Source organism: Pseudorasbora parva, chromosome 12 (assembly GCF_024679245.1).
Source record: "Pseudorasbora parva isolate DD20220531a chromosome 12, ASM2467924v1, whole genome shotgun sequence".
In the NCBI taxonomy this organism is placed as follows: Eukaryota; Metazoa; Chordata; class Actinopteri; order Cypriniformes; family Gobionidae; genus Pseudorasbora; species Pseudorasbora parva.
This window is the reverse complement of record NC_090183.1, coordinates 6,476,568-6,496,007: the sequence shown is the minus strand read 5'-3', so window position 1 is coordinate 6,496,007 and position 19,440 is coordinate 6,476,568. Positions and strand designations below refer to the sequence as shown.

The 19,440-nt window shown below is 38.2% G+C and overlaps 2 protein-coding genes across 3 annotated transcripts; both read right to left on the bottom strand.

Annotated features, from left to right (window-relative positions):
- Nucleotides 1-662: 662 nt before the first annotated feature.
- On the bottom strand, nucleotides 663-9,748 carry ppig (peptidylprolyl isomerase G (cyclophilin G)). 2 transcript variants are annotated; one of them, XM_067458897.1, is made up of 13 exons: nucleotides 9,597-9,748; nucleotides 8,815-8,879; nucleotides 8,640-8,714; nucleotides 7,925-8,032; nucleotides 7,799-7,843; nucleotides 7,638-7,725; nucleotides 7,343-7,372; nucleotides 7,008-7,147; nucleotides 5,176-5,350; nucleotides 4,301-4,510; nucleotides 4,070-4,151; nucleotides 2,343-2,494; nucleotides 663-2,090 (listed from the first exon to the last, which is right to left on the bottom strand). In XM_067458897.1, the coding sequence occupies exons 2-13, from the start codon at nucleotides 8,873-8,875 to the stop codon at nucleotides 1,118-1,120; spliced, it is 2,139 nt and encodes a 712-aa protein (XP_067314998.1). In that variant the 5' UTR covers nucleotides 8,876-8,879; nucleotides 9,597-9,748; the 3' UTR covers nucleotides 663-1,117. The 2 variants fall into 2 exon arrangements, with proteins under 2 accessions (XP_067314998.1, XP_067314999.1); XM_067458898.1 differs by having other exon boundaries at nucleotides 9,606-9,681.
- Nucleotides 9,749-13,028: 3,280 nt separating this feature from the next.
- On the bottom strand, nucleotides 13,029-18,769 carry klhl41b (kelch-like family member 41b). The gene is made up of 6 exons (XM_067458895.1): nucleotides 17,584-18,769; nucleotides 16,614-16,771; nucleotides 16,387-16,494; nucleotides 15,209-15,394; nucleotides 14,599-14,745; nucleotides 13,029-13,482 (listed from the first exon to the last, which is right to left on the bottom strand). The coding sequence occupies exons 1-6, from the start codon at nucleotides 18,685-18,687 to the stop codon at nucleotides 13,371-13,373; spliced, it is 1,815 nt and encodes a 604-aa protein (XP_067314996.1). The 5' UTR covers nucleotides 18,688-18,769; the 3' UTR covers nucleotides 13,029-13,370.
- Between the last annotated feature and the right edge of the window lie 671 nt (nucleotides 18,770-19,440).

Here is a 19,440-nt window from a genome sequence, read left to right as displayed (position 1 = left end):
ACTATTCAAAAATGATTTATGTCTGCATCAATATTTTCAAGCATGAATAGGGAAAATAATCAACTTGTATAACATTACATTTTGATTTTATTATTATATATAGCAATTTTTATTTATTCTTTACAAACGGGATTTTGGATATTTTTATTTATCTCTAAATAAAGTCCAACATCAAATACCCATAATAAATAAATCATGTTTTAGGAATAATGTTATATAAAGACTATAGTTTGTGTACATAATTTTAAAGATTGGAATTTAAATCTATAAACACAAACAGAAATAGTGTACACTAAGAGTGTATTTTGGAAGTTATGTAAGCAAAATGGCATGTGTAAAACAAAAATTGTGCCAGTATGATCATGCAAGTATAAGCATTTCGAATATTCATTTGTAGCCATTAAATATCAAAAAGCAAATAGGGATGCACAATAATGGGAGTAGTTGCATATAAAACACTGCTAAAATTCAAAACTAAAATAAATTTCAGACTTTCAGATTTGCTTAATATTACATTTAATGGTTTTAAATATTTTATTTTATTTTGAAAAGAATGTAATGTTTTACTTATCAGCCAAACTTTACTAATATATTAATAAGCTAACTGTACTTCAATATATTTAGTAGTATGACTTTAATCAACAGGACCACTGAAATCAATGTTCACAGGTTCAGAATCAATTTTTATTTGTCAAATTCAGCAGAACCCAACAGTCATCTCTTTATAAACATAAAGCCCTTACAAAACGCCAAGGTACGCAAACATGTCCCCAACAAACCCTTTTAAAAAAACTGCTCAGACCAGACAGGAAAAAAAAAAAGTTCAAGCAACCATTTTCACAAAGGAACTCGCTAAACGTTTACGTCGAGATATGTGCAAGAAAAAACAAATGTTAGATAAAAGCAGGACAAATATGACTGAATTAATTGAAACAAATTAGGATTTTACTGTCTGTATCAGTCATTAAAAATATTCCAGGCGTTGAGGAGCAGGGCATGTCCACGATGTTTACACAATGACTAAAATGTCAGTCTCTTTGTATCATTTGCTGAACAGCAGACCTTTGATGCTTGTGTGGGGAAAAGATAACTCAAAATAGGAGTGGCACATGCAGTGTCAGTCACTGTCACTGGAAGAGGCATCCTTTTTCTTTGCTTCTTTTCTTGGACTCTTAGATTTGTCCTTTACCCTCTCTTTTGATTTTGGACTCACGCTCCTTTTTCTTTTCTTGTGTTTATCGTCCTCGCTCTCCGAATCGCTGCTTCCACTGTCGCTCTTTTCTCTCCTCTTCCTGCTGCTCTGTCGATCGTCTTGCTCTCGGCTTCTATCTTTCTGGGAAGAGCGTTCTTTGGAGCTTCTGTCTCGTCCTCTGGTTTCTTTGCCCTTTGCCTCATCTGTGCTCCTCCTCTTGTTTCTGTCTTCTGCATCTCTCCCCCGATCCCGAGCTCGGTCTCGCTCTCTGCTTTTTGACCGGCGAGACGACCTTCTGTCCCGGCTGCTGCTATGACGCCTGTCGCGGCCTCGGTCACGTGACTGGCCCCGTTGGCCGCGGCCCCTCGACCGGGAGCGGGACCTCCGCGATGCATCGCGACCCTTTTCTCTGCTTCTTGACCGGTCACGTCGCTGCTCTCCATTCTTCTTCTTTTCCACCTCCTTAGATTTCTCCTTTTCATTCTCATCCGGATGTTGTTTGGTCCTTTCTTTGCTTCGGTCTTTCTGTTCGCCTTCCTTCCCTCGCTCTTTGCCATCTTTGTCTTTGTCTTTCTTTTCCTTGCTGCTCGAGCGTCCCCGCTTGTCATCTGCTCTATCACGCTTTTCCTTTTCTCTCTTCTTGTCTTTGCTCTTGCTCCGGCTGCGAGCTTTCTTCTTTTCCGCATCAGCATCAGTCTTTTTCCGTGCATCCCGATCTCTGCTTTTGGAGCGATGTTTGTCCCTCTTCCTATCTCTTCCTCTGGATGGACTACGGGATTTGTCCCGCTTTGCATCTCTCTTTTCTCGTTCAGAGTTCTTTTTTGATTCATCTTGTCCTGCAGCTTTGTTGTCGCTGGCTGGCTCAGTGGCTTCTGCCTTTCCCTCTGACATATCTCCTCTAAAAAAAAAAATTTAAACACACGACATATTCATTTCAAGCAAATTTTAATAATAAATTCTGATCAGGACTGGGCGATAACACAACAATGATTATTATCGCAATATAATTTTTTAACAATAAAACAATAACAAGAGTTCTATAAATGTTTGATATAATGCTTATGTGCCAAAAGCGGAATGAAACGTCAAAAAACGTACATGAATCCTGTATATCCCATAATATTTGCATGTACTGTAATATTTGACATACTTGTCCCCTTTGATCCATCTGTCCTGGGTGGCGGCTGTGTTAGTTTTAGCTTTCTGTGTCCTTTGCATTTCAAGCCTCCAGTGTGGAGGCGTCTCACTGCGCCGAAACCGATCCCACGACCGTGAGCGTGATCGAGAAGGTGTCCGATATCGCTACAGATGGACAGAAGAGAAAGTCAAAACAAAATATATAAATTAAATTGAGGTTTAAATTTCCTCACCACAATAAAAAACGAAACATTTAAATTATGAATGAATTGAAATGAAAATTCTGGGCCGAAACCAAAACTTTTGGATAGACTTGGTCAAAAAACATGAAAAATGATTCTCCTCATTTTAAATGACCTTTTTTGTATAATTGTATTAAAATTTAGACTTAATTAAATGTAATATTTTTAAATGTTACTGAATGAAAAAAATATAAGCCAATAAAATAACCACACTTTTATTGACAGTAACACTATAATTGGACAGAAAATGTATTAATATTTAGTTCTATGCAACAGATTTAGATTTCATATAGAGAGTTTAATTTTCTAACCAATTATCCAAATAATGTATAGTCCTACAAAGCTATAATTATCAGAGCATGTGATCAAAGCGTAGTGAGGAGCAGAACAATGAATAAGAGGGTAGCGTCGTTTTACCAACACGACTACACCAGATTACCACACAATGTTACACTACAGTAGGGCTATTGCAATTTAAGGAATATTAAAGGGATAGATCACTTTAAATTAAAAATCTGTCATCCTTTACTCACCCTCAAGTTTTTTCAAACCTGTATGAATTTATTTATTTTCAGCTGAACACAAGGGAAGATATTTTGAAGAATGTCAGTAACCAGACAGTTAACTGGAGCCAGTATTTTATTTTTCTTACTATGGAAGTCAATGGCTCCAGTTAACTGTCTGTGTTCAGCTGAAGAAAGAAATTCATACAGGTTTGAAACAACTTGAGGGGGAGTAAAAGATGACAATTTTCATTTTAAAGTCAACTATTCCTTTAAGCACAGCGTCACACCAGGCTCTGATAACAGCTAAAGCCAGAACAAAACCTAACCACTGAACAGAGGTGGAGCAAAATAAAAAATGTCTCTTTCAGACAAAAAAACCCAAAGTGTCATTTAATATATAATATTTTTGGCACCCAAAGTTTTGGCGCACCCCTAATTTCAATGCATGTAAAACAAACTTTAAAAAACAAATTTACACTTTTATTCAGTCTTTACATTTGAGCAAATGTGACTGTAAAGACATCTGTAATGTTGCAAAAGATTTTTATATTAAATAAATACTGTTCTTTTGAACTTTCCTTAAAATCTTTTTCTTTTGAGAATCCTTAAAATAAAATCACCTCAAAGTTCTCAAAAATATGAAGTAGCAGAACTGTTTTTAACAGATAGAAATATTTCTTAAGCAGTAAATCATATCAATGATTTCTGAAGGATCATGTGACACTGAAGACTGGAGTAATGATGCTGAAAATTCAGCTTTGACAGAAATAAATTACATTTTAAAATGTATTCAAATAGCAAACGGTTATTTCAGAGTGTAATAATTTTACAATATTACAGTTGTTACTGTATTTTTGATCAAATAAATGCAGCCTTGGTGAGCAGAAAAGCCAAAAACAAAAAATCTTACCAAGCCCAAACTTTCGAACGGAAGTGTATTTACACAGACAGATTATGAGTTCTTTCAAAGCAAACCATATACATTCTCTCACCCTCGGTCCTCTTCCTTTAATCCTGCGTCCTGACCTGGTCATCACCAATCTTGTGCGGTTTGGCCGTGAATTCGCCATGGGTCTAGAATAAAGCACAAAAGTTATGAACTAGAGAAAATAATGATTATAAAAGTAATAATAATCACACAATATTAATATTTAATACATTTCTTTTCAAACAAATTAACCTCCACACCATTACTGGGTGAAATATTTAAATACCACATCTACCTGTCTCTTTCCCTCTCTCTCTCCCTCTCCCTGTCTTTTTCTCTCTGTCTCTCCCTCCCAGAGTCCTCCTTGTTCTGTTCTTTCCCCTGCTCCTCTTCTTTGGCCTTCTGGGGGCTTCGCCTCATTAGGAAGCGGTTTTCTGGAATGGGCGGGACTTCCTCTGGGCGGATGGTTGACAAAGGTTGGGGTTCAGCTTCTTCCTCATCAGACCTGAAGAAAACATGTTCAAATTCTTACTCCATTAAGCACATTATGATGAATTTGTTAAAGGAACACTCCACCGTTTTTAGAAATAAGGCTTATTCAACTTCTTTCCTACATTTAGATATGCGGGCAAATGTATTTATCTCAGTGCATGCATTGTTTTAGTTTGGCAGGGTTGCCACTAGCTTAGCATAATGAATAGAATCCAATGTTGCCAGCTAGCATGTCCCGAGTAAAAGTGATGTTGTTACATGCGCTCTCTTTTCCAACGGTTTACTCCACTTTAGAAATAACTGATTGTTTAATGTGACTCACCAAGACGGGGATTTTGACAATTGTGTGTGTATTTAGCCATATAAGCTGCGGAAGAGAACTGAAATCGGGATCACACGCTCCGCAAGAGCCAGCATCCTGTGCGAGTGAGTAGGCCCTACGTCACTTATAGCAGCTTATAAGTAAGCCATTGTTATATGCATATTTCAGTACGTACATGTGATATTTTAATAATTTCTATATCTCGTGCAGCCATAAATATTATTAACACATAAAAAATGAAGTATTGTTATTTTTCTGTAATAGTGTTGGTACTGTGTAGACCTTTTAGTATGTGGAAGGCAAATTCTTAACTTTCAAACAACTGTTGAAAGGTGAAAGGTACTCAAAAAGTGTACCCTTTCTTCTCTTTCTTCTTGTGTTTCTGTTCCTTCTTTTTCTTGTGTTCCTTCTTGTGTTTCTTCCGCCGCTTCTTCTCCTTCTCCTTCTCAGATTCCTCTGAGCCCGTAGAGCTGTCTGAGGAAGAGTCCTCACTCTCGCTGGATGACTGATGCTTCTTCTTTTCTTTCTTTGCTAAATAAAAGGAGTTTAAACAATATTTTAAAAACAACCACGCATAATTTGACTAGGGAAAAAAGTGTGATGGCCACCATTATCTTTTTTGGATTCAGAGATCATCTTTTCACTACTATAAGAGTATAATTTTAGTTCATACAAGTTTATAGGAATGGCCAAGCCCCTTGTATAACACAAGCCATAGTGATCATGAAAGTAAATATTGACGCCCAAAACACTGGACAATCTTATCACAATTAATGTCATATAATAAACAAGTATTATCAAGGTGCAAATTCATTTGTCAAATCTTAATTAACTGACAGAGCTTCTAAATGATTTATTTTTGTTTGTAGAATGCTGTACAAAAACTAAAGATATGAAAGACAGTGACTGGATCTAAATCATGTCTAAATCATCAGGCCAAAAAACAGGCCATTTTATACACTTAACACTTGCGTTCGGTTATGAATTGCATGCAAACATATTCTGAAACGCAATGACGTTATATTTTATAGTTAGAAGGCTTGCTGCAGTAGACTAGTGTTCAGCCATTCACCAATTACATTACTTGCCACCATGGAACTGCCCCCACAAACATTTAGCTTTATTATATCAATAAAAATAATTTTGTTCAGTTGGACAACAAACGCTACAATTATAGTCTGAAAGGCCTGGTCTGCTCCATACAGAACGAGCTGTCAGAGCAGAGCAACCAAACTTAATTTCAGCCATGACTAATCTGAACATCTCTGATTGGCCATCAGATTCATAAGCTCAACAGGAATGTGTGTGATTGTTTATAATGATCAGCACTGCAAAACGAAATCTGACAGTGCTACTCGGATGGACTGAATGAACTTAAGTATTTTAGTTTGTTTAACCAATATTATCACAAACATATTATATTATATAAATGTTTAGAACTAATTTTCATGACTTGACCAAAATAGTTATCTATTTTTACAAAACATTTCTAGGCCTGGAACTTGCGGTTTTAAAATTCCATAACTTTTCCAGGGTTATCAGTAATATTAGCCTGACAAGCCAGACCCACATTAAGATGTTTGGTCTATACACTAAACATTGACAGGGCTCAATCCGAGGGGCGGGATAAACGGTTGTCTTTTAAACTTCTCTGCACAGCGTGCACGCAATTGGATAGTGCAGCTAGTTGACAGCCGTTAACTTTCGCTGTATCCGGTCAGCAAAACTCCGAACACATCTTCCTTTTTTAAGAATGACTTCAGTGTCGTTCATTGTTCTTTTCTCAGAGAAAAGCTTAAATCCAAGACTTCCAAGAGTCGTGGTCAAAGCTGATTCGAAAGACCGCAGTTCGCCAGTTTCTGTGTTTACTAGAAGCACGCAAGTGCAACTCGGCCGTCATTATGTTAAGCCCCGCCCACCAACTCTAGACACAATGTAATTGGCCTGAACAGAGTTTGGTTTTTACAGCTCAGACGTGTATTGAGCGTTGCTAGACGATACTCGCGGCAGATTAGATTTGCTGCCGCTTGGGTGCATCTAAAATTTCTAGGCTACAGTAATATTGGTAATGTCACAAATTTATATACCAGTGTGAAAATTCCTCACCATAACATTCCTAGTAGCTACAAGCTAATAACTTAAAATGCATAAAAAATCCTAAACATAATGAGATAAAATACAGTATCACCTTTAGATTTTGGAACTAGTTCCCCACAGTTGAGTACTTTGACCTCGGCATAGGGTCGGCTGTTGGTATCCGTCTTCTGGCTCTCGATCATCCGGATCACCTCCTGGCCGGAGATCACCTGACCAAACACCACATGAATTCTGGTGGGGGGGAAAGCAACAAACCCATTAATCACTGGAAATACAGTGCATATAATATATACTTGCCACTGATATACTAAACACTAAATACTACTGAATGAATGTTACCTAGCAGTTAGTTTATCAAATATTACTGGTTGGTACTGCATTATCAAAGACTAATCCTTAATAGATCACGCTGTACTCCAAACTTACCCGTCCAAGTGAGGAGTTGGTTTTGTAGTTCTATGGTCAGGGACACAAAACAGTGAGGCAGAATGTAAATACAAATCTAACAAACACAAAAACAGCGATTAATGCACACCATAAATCAATCTGGATCATTATCATCCGCAGTTCATAACTCGTTCAAGACCAGACCAATGTACTGAGGACATATACATTTATTCCACATCACGACTGCAAAAAAAGAAAATGATAGTTGCAGATAGCCATCCATTATCCAAGAGGAAAGTAGGGACGCCGGAAGAAGCCTGTGTGTTGGACTCACATAAAGAACTGTGAGCCGTTGGTGTCTTTCCCTCTGTTTGCCATTGACAGAAGGAACTCCTTGGTATGTTTCATTGAGAAGCTTTCATCTAGAAAAAGAAATGTCAAAATATTGAACCCAGTGATATTAGGATTGATAAGTAAAATCTTATGGAAACGCACCTTCAAAGAATCCTCCGTATATAGATTCTCCACCCCTGCCATTCCCTGTTAAGGCAATCATGTCTGTCAAATGTCATCGCACACAAGATGCACATAATACAACGGAAAAAAGTAAGACAGTGGCACCTTCAGTGAAGTCTCCTCCTTGAATCATAAAGTCCTTCACTATCCTATGGAACAGACTTCCTTTGTAGTGCAAAGGTTTCTGGGTAGTCTTTCCAATTCCTTTCTCACCTGGAGAAGAAAATACCCACAATGCATAATAAAGACATAGGATGTGTTTCTAGCGTTTCTGAAATCACACTTCCCTACTGTAAGTTCAAAAAATATTACTTGACAAAATGAGTTTGTTTGAATTTACAGTACTCATTATAAAGTACACAGAAGACCTACACCTTCAGGCGAGATTCTGATGCCGCCTGACTTTCACCAGAGAGGATTTGGGAATGGCAGTTAAGCGGCACAACAGACGCTTGTGTGTCACATGATATGGGCAACATGGCAAATGTTTTACATCCAGAATACAATCATTAAACATTCATTCTATATAGAAGTGTACTTATTTTTACATCTCGACTAAAAAAAAACACACTCAAGAGAACCAAAACGCAATATCGGATGCAGCCCCCATGTACAGTATCTCTCACAGAGTGTGAGATCCATAGGTAAAAAAGAAAACACATTGACAAACGGCATTAGACATTGTCTGTGTTAAAATATTTTAAAAACATATAGAAAGATAAGATATCAAAAGACTCAAAATGTTATACAGAGTTAGAAATGTGAAATTTAAGGAGCACTTTACTGTTTTATCCAACATACGTGCTTGTTTTTTTTTTACCTGTGCACAGGCAGCGGAAGTTTTCACATGTCTTGGGACACGCCTCAGAGAAGAGCTCGATGACGACTCGACCCGCTGTAGAAAGGAAAACCAGGAGAAAAATATCACACAGAAATAAGCCCAACATTTTCAGACGTTGAAGAACAGCTCTCTTACTAAGTGCATATAGTCTTACCTGGTACATTACTGATGCCAATGTCAAAGAAGCAGCGAGGACGCTGCGCCTTCACCCCCATCACGCTGCAAAGACAAACACATACATCAAGCTCTAGTAGTATAAAGAAACAGATCTGTGCTTAAAGACTCAATACACAACTTGCTTAACCGTTGTAACTCTTACACACAAACTAACACACTCCATAAAGTGCATGCACTTTGATCTCATGATTTTGATTGCCTTGGACACACCATAGAGAACACTGGTATTTGTTATTGCTTAATGTATTGATAGTTTTTGTCTTCTCTAGCGGATTAATAATAAATTCATTAATGAAGTAACTGACTGTAAATGTCAACGTAACAACCACTTTCGCTATCAGCAGAACAACACGTTAAGGCCGTGAACATGTCCAAGAGATCCCTTCTACCTGTGTTTATGATGCTTTTGATATTCTAAATATCATTTTGAATAACACAACATTAAAAACCTTTATTCGTCATGCTGCATGTTTTCCTAGCCTCACGGCACTAATATGCTAATACACAAGAGAAAACAACAGAAGCACACCTATTGTATCACATCGTTAAAAACTGCATAGTTATTTAACGAAGATCTGTGACCTGAATAATCCGCACTATTTGCTTATATCAGTTATAAAATCCTAACATTTAACCTTTTGATGATTGAATGATTAGCGTGTTAGCATGCTACATGTGTCAAGTAGTGCGCCTTTTAATATTTCCATTTCGTCCTTCCCTTTGTACTAGTCAATATTGGAGTATATATTGTAAACTTACATGACTGACCCAAGTTAAACCAATGCTAGTGAGGTACTAAAATGAAGAGAATATGAACAACATTGACTGCCGTTCTCGTGTCCTCAGCGCGCAGGTCTGTAAAAATGGCGCCGTGACGACTAGCAGAGCATTCTGGGTAAAAAGATGGCGACTATGGAAGCCTAATGCGGACAAAAATCACACGCGGTTTGCAGTTTCAATTTAAAGGGATAGTTCACCCAATCACATTTCTGTCATTACGTTCTCACCCTCGTGCATGAATTTCTTGCTCTTCTGCTGAACACAAAATAAGATATATTGATATGCTCCATTGACTGCCACAGTATAGACAAAAAAATATGGAAGTCAAAGTGGTGCAACCAGGTATGGTATGGAAGTAAAACTGTGCCACTGGATTTTGAATTCTAATTTTTAGCACTGAATTTTGTTACATCGAATTTTTAACACTGAATTTTATTTTGCATCTAAATCAGACTTTGAATTTTAAAAGCCATCGAATTTCTAGCTCTGTTTTTTTTTTGCCTATGACATTTTTTCAATGTTTTAAAAAAATTCAGTGTAAAAAGAAATTCAACGTCTCAAAAAATTCAGTGTAAAAAAATTCAACGTCTCAAAAGATTCAGTGTAAAAAAATTCAACGTCTCAAAAGATTCAGTGTAAAAAAAAAATGTCTCAAAAGATTCAGTGTAAAATAATTCAAGTCTCAAAAAATTCAGTGTAAAAATATTCAGAGTCAACATCCGGGTAACCAAGGAAAAGCAATCGATCCCTGTATCAAATCATCCAACATCCAGCCAATCATTTACGCTCCATTGGTCATGAGTAAACTCACTGAAGCGCCATCGTGTGTGTTCTGAGCCATGCTGCTGAGCTCTGGAGCTCACCTGAAGTGAACTTCCCCCGCCTTCCTGTTTCAGCGTCACATGACCAATGGAGCGTAAATGATTGGCTGGATGTTGAATGATTTGATACAGGGATCGATTGCTTCTCCTTGGTTACCCGGATGTTGACTCTGAATATTTTTACACTGAATATTTTGAGACGTTGAATTATTTTACACTGAATCTTTTGAGACATACATTTTTTTTTACACTGAATATTTTGAGACGTTGAATTTTTTTACACTGAATTTTTTGAGACTTTGAATTTCTTTTTACACTGAATTTTTTTAAAACATTGAAAAAATGTCATAGGCAAAAAAAACAGTGCTAGAAATTCGATGGCTTTTAAAATTCAAAGTCTGATTTAGATGCAAAATAAAATTCAGTGTTAAAAATTTGATGTAAAAAAATTCAGTGCTAAAAATTAGAATTCAAAATCCAGTGGCACAGTTTTACTTCCATAGGTATGACGTTACTTTGTTGGCCAATTGGCAGTTTGCATCACGCTCGATAAAACCCATAGGCTGTTGGAATTTGGATTATGGTTAAAAACAAGCTCTGTGATCAACAACAGTTTATGATACTTGCCTTTTTGTCCATCAAGATAATTATCTCAGATGAACACAACTTTTATGAATGCCTAAATGCAGTTGCCAGAAGTAAAAGGCTAAAGATATAAACGGACTAAGTTACACCACAAGTCGCTCGACTTCAGCTTCACCATCAATAAGCTTCCGACAATAATCATTTTCCTAGAACGTTTGAGTTAGTTTATAAGAGCACAATTTATAAGCATATTGAGGTTACCCGAAGGGCTAAAATGCTAACTCGCTTCTGTGTTTTGACCTATAAAGTGATGTCATACCTGCACCCCTCTATGGGGACCACAAACTGTTTGGTCACTCATATTCTTCAAAATATCTTCTTTTGCTGTATAATTACTGCAATGTTATGCAATACAATTAATTAATACTGTGACTCTCAAAGTTAATTTAGATTGGATTTCCGTCTCTGTGTGTCTCATTTGTGTCTCTGTTTGTTGATGTTTATTTCAGCAGCAGATTGGTGATTCTGTTTCAGATTTTAGAGCTATAAATAAGTGCTAAATACTCTCTGCTGCACTGTATTGAGTGTTTGGATTTGAAGTGTCAACAAAGACGACAAAAAAGGTGTAGTACGTATACCTACCCTGGGCTCTTCAGTATATCAGTGATAAACATGAAAACATGCAAATGTATGTGAAACAGACTGAGAATGGCGGAGGTAAATGCATCAGAGGAGGACAAAATAACAACGTTCCTGTTATGAACACATGCGTATGTTGGTGTACTTTGGTGTTGGAGCATGTTCTAGTGTTTGCTAAAATCTCATGATGATTCTCACAATGTCAGTTTGTGCTTGATCTGTTAAGTGAGCCCAATATTGGGAACAAAGAGATGCTGACCATTTTGGCCCAGAATAAGCCTTCATCCTCATCCTCATCAGATCCAGTGTCTAACACTCAGCTCTTGTGCTGTGTATGATTGGTAAGAATCTGCTTGCTTACTGATGCTGTGATGATGTCCTGCTGCAGGAGCAGATACTGTGATGAATGTGAGTTTGTTCAAGCAAACACCAGTCAGAAACAAACAGGCTGTTTTTACGAAAAAGACAACACCATCTTCTGGTCTCAGGTATCAGAACATGTCTTACGGATATGTTTGTCCCACCCGCAGACAGTCAGTTGTTTCCCCTGATGCTTTGACAGCAAACACTGTTTTGCATCAAGTAAGACCTTAAACCCTGTTTCTTGTTGTTCATCTTCTTGTATGTTCACTTCAAAACTATTTTATGATTCTTTTTCACACAAGAAGTGAATCATTTTAGCAAAGGAACTCGATCTTTGCTTCTACCAAAGTCCAAACCACTGCCAACGGTCCCGGTTACCCATTCCAGAATCATCATCAAACAGGAGTCGAGATGTGAGAGGGAAACGTTCCCGTTCCAGAGATCCTCTGAACAGAGATACGGAGACCTTCAGTCCTGAGAAACCTTGTGAAGCCTTGACTCTAATTTCTCAAAGAAAAAATAGCAGCAAAAAGTATATTTCATAAATTATTTTTTATATTTACTACATTTTATATTTTTAAGGAAGATAAATATTTATTTATTACATGCAATAGAGCTACAATAGCAAACAAAGATAAGATTTATTAACACAGATTTTTATATTGTTCAAACTGCATATTCTCTCCTCTAACACTAAACCTACCCATCACAGAAACTGCATTTTTACAAAACATCACAGTAAAATGTATAACCTGTTTTACTTATTGGGGCATTTTAACCCCATAACATAGGGTTTACTTGAAAAACACACACACACACACACGGCACTGAAACTGAAACAACTAAAAGAAATAGTAGTTCAACTTTAGCTCAAATATTTCTTTAAAAACAAAGTAACTAGCCAGTCCTAGCAAGAATATACTGTATATAGTTATGTTATTTTCACAATTATCAAGGAAATCAACTGTCTGCTAGAAAAACAACACAAGTTAGTTGATATGGTTTAAAAATGTTTATTTTACAAAAAGAAATGCATATACATACATAGTAACCTACCAGTATTGTAGAGAACTAGAGTTTATTTTCATTACAGTATATTAACAACACAGAAATTGGCGTGAACCTGTTCTTGCTGTCATGGCATTTGATGACGAATGGCTTGTTAACAAACATACACATTTATTTCACATTACCTGTCCAAAATGTAAAAGAAAAAATGGAGAACCCAAAAGCTCTTGTACTTCTTGTACATTTTAAACTATGCTTAAATGACCACAGACAGCTGTGTGCTGAGGTCAAAGGTCACATGACCATATGGAGTCACACTTCAAAAGAGGGGTCTCATTTAGAGTTTGGGCATCCTGGCAGCATTCAGACGCATTCCAACACAAGAGGAGCCAGAAGCGTAGCGCATCTCTCTCAGCATGCCGCTCCATGTCTTTTTGTCGTCTTCATACCTGTGAAAGAAAGCAGGTCAATGCATGTGTCCTGTGTCAATAGCTACGTTAACGTATGAAGTATGTCGTTTCTAGCAGACCATCCTTTAGTTTCTAGCATACCTCCCCAACTCAAACACAGATCTTATGGGTGCTTGTGAAGACATGTCTCAACAGGTAAAAGTAGGAATACTTTTAGCTGTGTTACTATGTGTTATGATTAGTAAGCAATTGAGTACTCTTGTCTAGAGTGACGCATCACAACGGTTTTGAGGCTGTTTACACTAATGCGTTTTCGCTTTAAAAAGCATAACTTTTGCTATGGTTACACCTGGCGTCCACACTACTCTGGACTTTTCAACCCTCGAAAACGGAGACTTTCAAAAACACCAGACCCTATTTTAGTTTGAACCTCCACAGATGCATTTCAGTGTAGATGGACCAAAAATGGAGGCCCACATTCGTGTCCTGATTGGGTCTTCTGGATCACTGCGTATCCTTTCCTGATTCATCAAGCCTCTATCATATGATCATTTTACTACCTTAACAAAGCAATAACAGCCCAGAGTTGTCTCTCTCAATGGCTCTTTAACAGACCAGCCTTGATGACTGTGTAAACAATAACACAGAGACGGAAATGGAAGATTTGCTGATTCTGTTGTCCTTTTCTTAGCAGCCATTGTACTGTTCAACTCTGCATTTTATAATACTGCAGCTGCCTATACGCCTATACCATTATTAGAGCAAATGGCACTTGTACTTTACACTTATAGGCACAAGCCCAGTGTGGATGAATGGTCACGTGACATGCGTTTTTGGTCCTGTAGTGTGTACGGCGATCATTTCTGAAATGCAGTGGAAACGGCAGTATGGACAAGGATAATTTTCATTTTAAAAACACTGTTAAAATTAAAACTCATTAGTGTAAAAATGGCTTAGGCTGTTTACACTGGAGACGTCAAAGTAAATGTCTTCAGTAAAAAATCTTACATTATCCACCTTTAAGAAAATAAATCATTGCTCATATTATGCCATCCATTTCTACTCCAGATCTATTCCAGGGCTCTTTCTTGGAACTTGACTAATTAGCTGGTTTATTCTATGATTGATTGATGAACACAAAATAAGGAGACTTACTGCCAAATGTCAGTGACCTCGGAGGGTCCGATGTTTTTGTCTTCCAGCTCTACAATAGCAAAGCCGCCAATTGCGTAGAGGTTTCCTCCAGTGCTCACCAGATTCACAGAGCTGCGCTCTTGGGGGAACTCTGTGAATGTGTCCCACCTGAGAGTAGATAATATTCATTAATTTAATGTATTATATAAATTTAATATTTACATGCAAAAACAGTGAAGAGATGAAAAAGATGGCTAAGCACAGGAAGACAACATCTAGAATGGTAAATGTCTGGACAGACAGAATATTATTTTTTTATATAACAAGCAAACCTGTAAATAACAGTATCGATTTAGTTTGTCCAGGCGAACTACTCAAAATGAGGAACAGTGCTTTATAGTTTACTAAAACTAAAACTAATTGAACTAATTGTTAATTGAAATGAATCTGAAAAAATATAAATATTAGTTTTGAAACTGAAATTTTCAAAACTAGAACTGCAATAAAAATAAAGTGAAAGCTAAACAGAAATGACAAAAGCACATGACAAAATGACTTCAACTTACAGTAAAATTAAAATTGAAAATAAATATTATAAATCTATATAAATAACACTGGTGAGGAATCATACTTGTTTGTTCCAAAATCGTAGGCTTCAGATAAAGCTGTGAGTCCTTCTTCATTCACACCCCCAGTTACAATGATTCTTCCTTTATGAACTACGGCACCAAACATTGCTCTGGGCGTCTTCATAGCAGCCAGTTCTCGCCATTCAGACTGCTTGTGGTTGTACACAAACATTTTATTGATAGCTTTGCTGTGAGAGAGACAAGAGAAATGTATTTACTTTCAGATGTGTTCATTAAAACGGGATTTACAGTGCACCGATTCAGGTCAGCTTTGCACATGAGATCAAATTGACCTTATTTTTGTCATGACAACTCTCTGAGTGTTTGGCCAAAATGTCGATATGTTTGATCTTGGTGGAAGAGATCTGCTACTCTGCTGCTGTTGTTGGTTATTGCTGCTGCAGAGCAAGTACAGGGTTTGCTACTGCCAATACACACAAGACAAGCTCCTGTGAGGAAGTAAGACATGCTGCTGCTGTACAATATATAAAGCATTAATTACCAGTATCAGATATATACAGGTGGAGCTAGGGAAGGTGGAGGGTTCAAACTGACTTTCTGACTTTTTCATTTATATACTTATATAATGTAACAGAAATGTATAATTTATTGTTATTATTTACTTTAATCCAAATAAACTTCAGCCACTTATTTCTAACAGAATACTTCAGAAGGTTCTGCAGTAAGAGCACTAGGTGCTACACACAGACAAGTAGTACAAGGTTTGGCAAATTTTCTTTACTTTTTACTCAGTAATAATATTGTCTAAGCTGCTCGATGTCAATAAATTATTTTATTTGGACTGAAGGGGAAGTTTTGAGTTTCATGAAGATGAATGCAAAATTGATTCCGCATGATAAGGTTTGCTTTAAAGGCCAATTCACACTGCACTGACGGCCACGCCAACCCCAACGCCGACCCCGACAGTCACCAAGATTACAGTGCCATTCCAAGACGGACAAATGCGGATTTGGTGAAAAGGAGAGCCGATAGATCTGACGAAACCCGATGAAGTGTCTGTTACCGTCTGTCCCAGCCTGCTGCCTTAAGTGTCTCATTGTACCAAGGATTGTTGAGGAACTTTGATGGAGTACAGACAGCTGCAAACTACACCATATGTTCTTGAGTACCACTGATCTCACACACACACGCACACGCACGAACACACACACACACTAACTTGTCATCTGTCTTTCCTCCAATGCAGTATACCAGGTTGTTATGTGAGACAACTGCATGGCCGTGAACATGAAGAGGAAGTTTCTTGGTCTCGCTCCATTTCATCTTTCTGCAATGACATGAAAACTCATTGAAGACATACATCTGAGTCAGTAGCCTACTCATGTGTGAAGAGCGGAATCAGCAGTTGAACAGTCAAAATGATGGACATATTAGATGAATTCATACTCTGTGTCATAACACATGACAGAGTCAAGGGACTCGTTGGTTTGCAGGTCTTTGCCAGCGATGGCAAACAGAAGGTGTTGACTTTCACCCAGACAGAACAGGCATCGAGGGCTGGGCATGGGTGGCATTGCCCTCCAATCAGCAGCAATACTGTCCAGCTGGATATGACAAAATACGTTTTAATAAAACATTTTAAACAATAAAAAATTAAATAATTTCCATAACACTTCAGTTCACCTCATTAACATTACATTAGATATCATGAACAATTTTTTTTACAGCATTCATTAATCTAGGCTTATGAATAAAGGCTAATATCGATTACATATGCATATTATTTCATGTTTTCATATCACCCAGTTCTTAAATAAAGTCAGGGTAATATATGCTATATGGTAAATCTCTACTTCTTGATTGCTTGTATTGCCACAAAATATAAACTATATTACAGCCCAGCCCTAGGATAACATCATGATTTTCGGTAAAATTGCTTTGAAACAATGTGTATTGTGAAAATAGTTATTCAAATAATTTTGACTTGACTTGATAGGTACATACAATTCATATTAGTTAATAACACGTTAATGTTAATTTATAAAACTTCAAATAATAATACAAATGTATTAGTATATCTAGAATATAACATAACCTAAATGGAGTAAAAGTAGCGGTCATTGTTAGTTCATGATGTCCAGTGTTAAAAAAAAAACAGTGTTATCGCAAGTTGTTCATAAAAGCAGCAGGTAACTCTAAATTGTGGACTGAAGAAAAGAAACAATAGCCAGAAAAGTTTCTAGTAAATCGATTTAAGTTTGCAGATTAAAGGTAATTTAGTTTAAAGACTGAAAAGATTATTTTCATGCTGGTCCAGAATAGCATAAAGACTGTGGAGGCCTTTAATCGTAAAGCTAGTTTAAGAAACCTAGTCTGGTTATCACACCAGCACCCAGTTTTCAAAGTTGATTTGTACCTGGTAGAAGTAGCACTGCAGTGGAGACTCTTTGCTGTCTTCATCAACGAACAGGCCCCCAATGACAAAGAGCTGGTTCTTCTTGGTACAGAGACTCACATGGTTCTTTGGCACTTGCTCTGACATGGCAGCCAGAAAACACTCATTCTCGGCCACGTCATACGCCACAGCAGCCGTGTCATTGATCATGAGGATTAGATCTCGTCCGTACATCCCCAGTCTACGAGTATCATTCAAGTAACCTGGCAGCAGCTCCTCTTCCTCCTCTTCTCCGGCCTCTCCTTCCTTCTTCTCTTTGGGTTTCTTCTCGGGGAGTTTTCCTCCGAAGGCATCTTTGATGACTTGCAGCTTCTTCAAAAGTTCTGGATCGGCCTTGATGATGTCATCGGCCTCAACCTTCTCCCGGAAGTACTTCTCTGGAAGCAGGCGGAAGCGGATGCAGTCGAACACTTCCTCCAGACTCTTGGCTCGTTTGGCCTTGTCGCTGCGCACCCACTTCATCACCGACTCGAAGACAACTTCTTCTTTCTCCACATTAAGCGTGTCTCCACCAATCAGGGCCAAGAGCTCATGAGGTGCCAGCTGAAGGAACTCCTCCTCGGCAGCCACGGTTTCGAAGTGGTCAGCGATGAAATCGCGTGCCGATATGGCGAGCCTGGGAACGCTGAGGACTAGGCCGAGCCGGAAGACAGCTAGACAATTGGACAGTGAAAGCTTCTTCTGAAGATAGTTCACACATACTGTAAACACTGAGGGAATCTGGAAACGGTTCGCCACTGCAAATATCTCCTGAACGTTGTCATCCGTTAAGTCGATCTCAGCCGAATACAGATACTGGATGATCATGTCCACGATGTTAGGATCAACGTCGTCCAGAACCACTTCCTTGCCGCTTTCCTTCTCCTTGCCGTCCTCAGAGAAGAAGAGCTCTCTGAAGTAGGGGCTGCAGGCGGCCATGATCAGGCGATGGCAGGGAAAGCTGCGGTCACCGATTTTTAAAGTGCAGTCCACAAACTTGTTCTCATTCAGAAGTTCTTTCAGTCCATCCTGAAGCAAGGTGCTCTGGAACAGCCGCAGCTCCTCTTTTATGGCTTTGGGATCCATGTTGTTGTGTTTTGAGATGGGAATTAAAGGACAAGAAAAGAAAGAAGTGGAGAAGGTGGCTGCAGGTCTGCTCGCCACACCGTCCGGGCTGGAAAAGGAAAGAGTGCTGAAAAGATTCCCAGGGTGAAGGGGATGTTATTTAATCCTGCCATTCTAAATATAACCCTCCCGCTCATGTCCACCCCCACTGCCTCTGTCATCCCTCAATCCTAGTTGTGAAGAGGGGGATCCCAATGTGATGGCCAGCCAAGACTCTTGCCAGCTGCCATGGCAGGACAGGCCACATAAATATCTGAGGAGACCTAGGAGTCTGCAAGTTCACCAATCCAATTCTATTCTTCTATACTATGTCTAAAAGATTGTGCGCAAGAGTCTTTGAGTTCAATTCCCCACATTAATGAAGGGTTCGCTTGCAGTTTTTGGAGACAGCTGCGACTACAACAGGTGATGAGCCATTTTCAGCTGCCTCAACCACTCGATGCCTCGAGTCACCCAAACTTTATTATACATGCGTCAGATCCTGGGAGGAGATGGAATGCTTAGTGAAGTAAGTTACACTTGTGTACTCTTAAAATAAAAGTGCAAAACTTGTACCTTTAGGAGTACAGCAGCTTAAAGGGACATCTTTATACATTATTTAACCCTAAAGGTTACAATACAGTCTAATGGAATGCACATTTTAGGGGTAGATAAGCTACAAAGTTGTCCTCTTGAGAGTAATGCCCCAGTAAAAAGCTGTTCAATCCCTAAAGG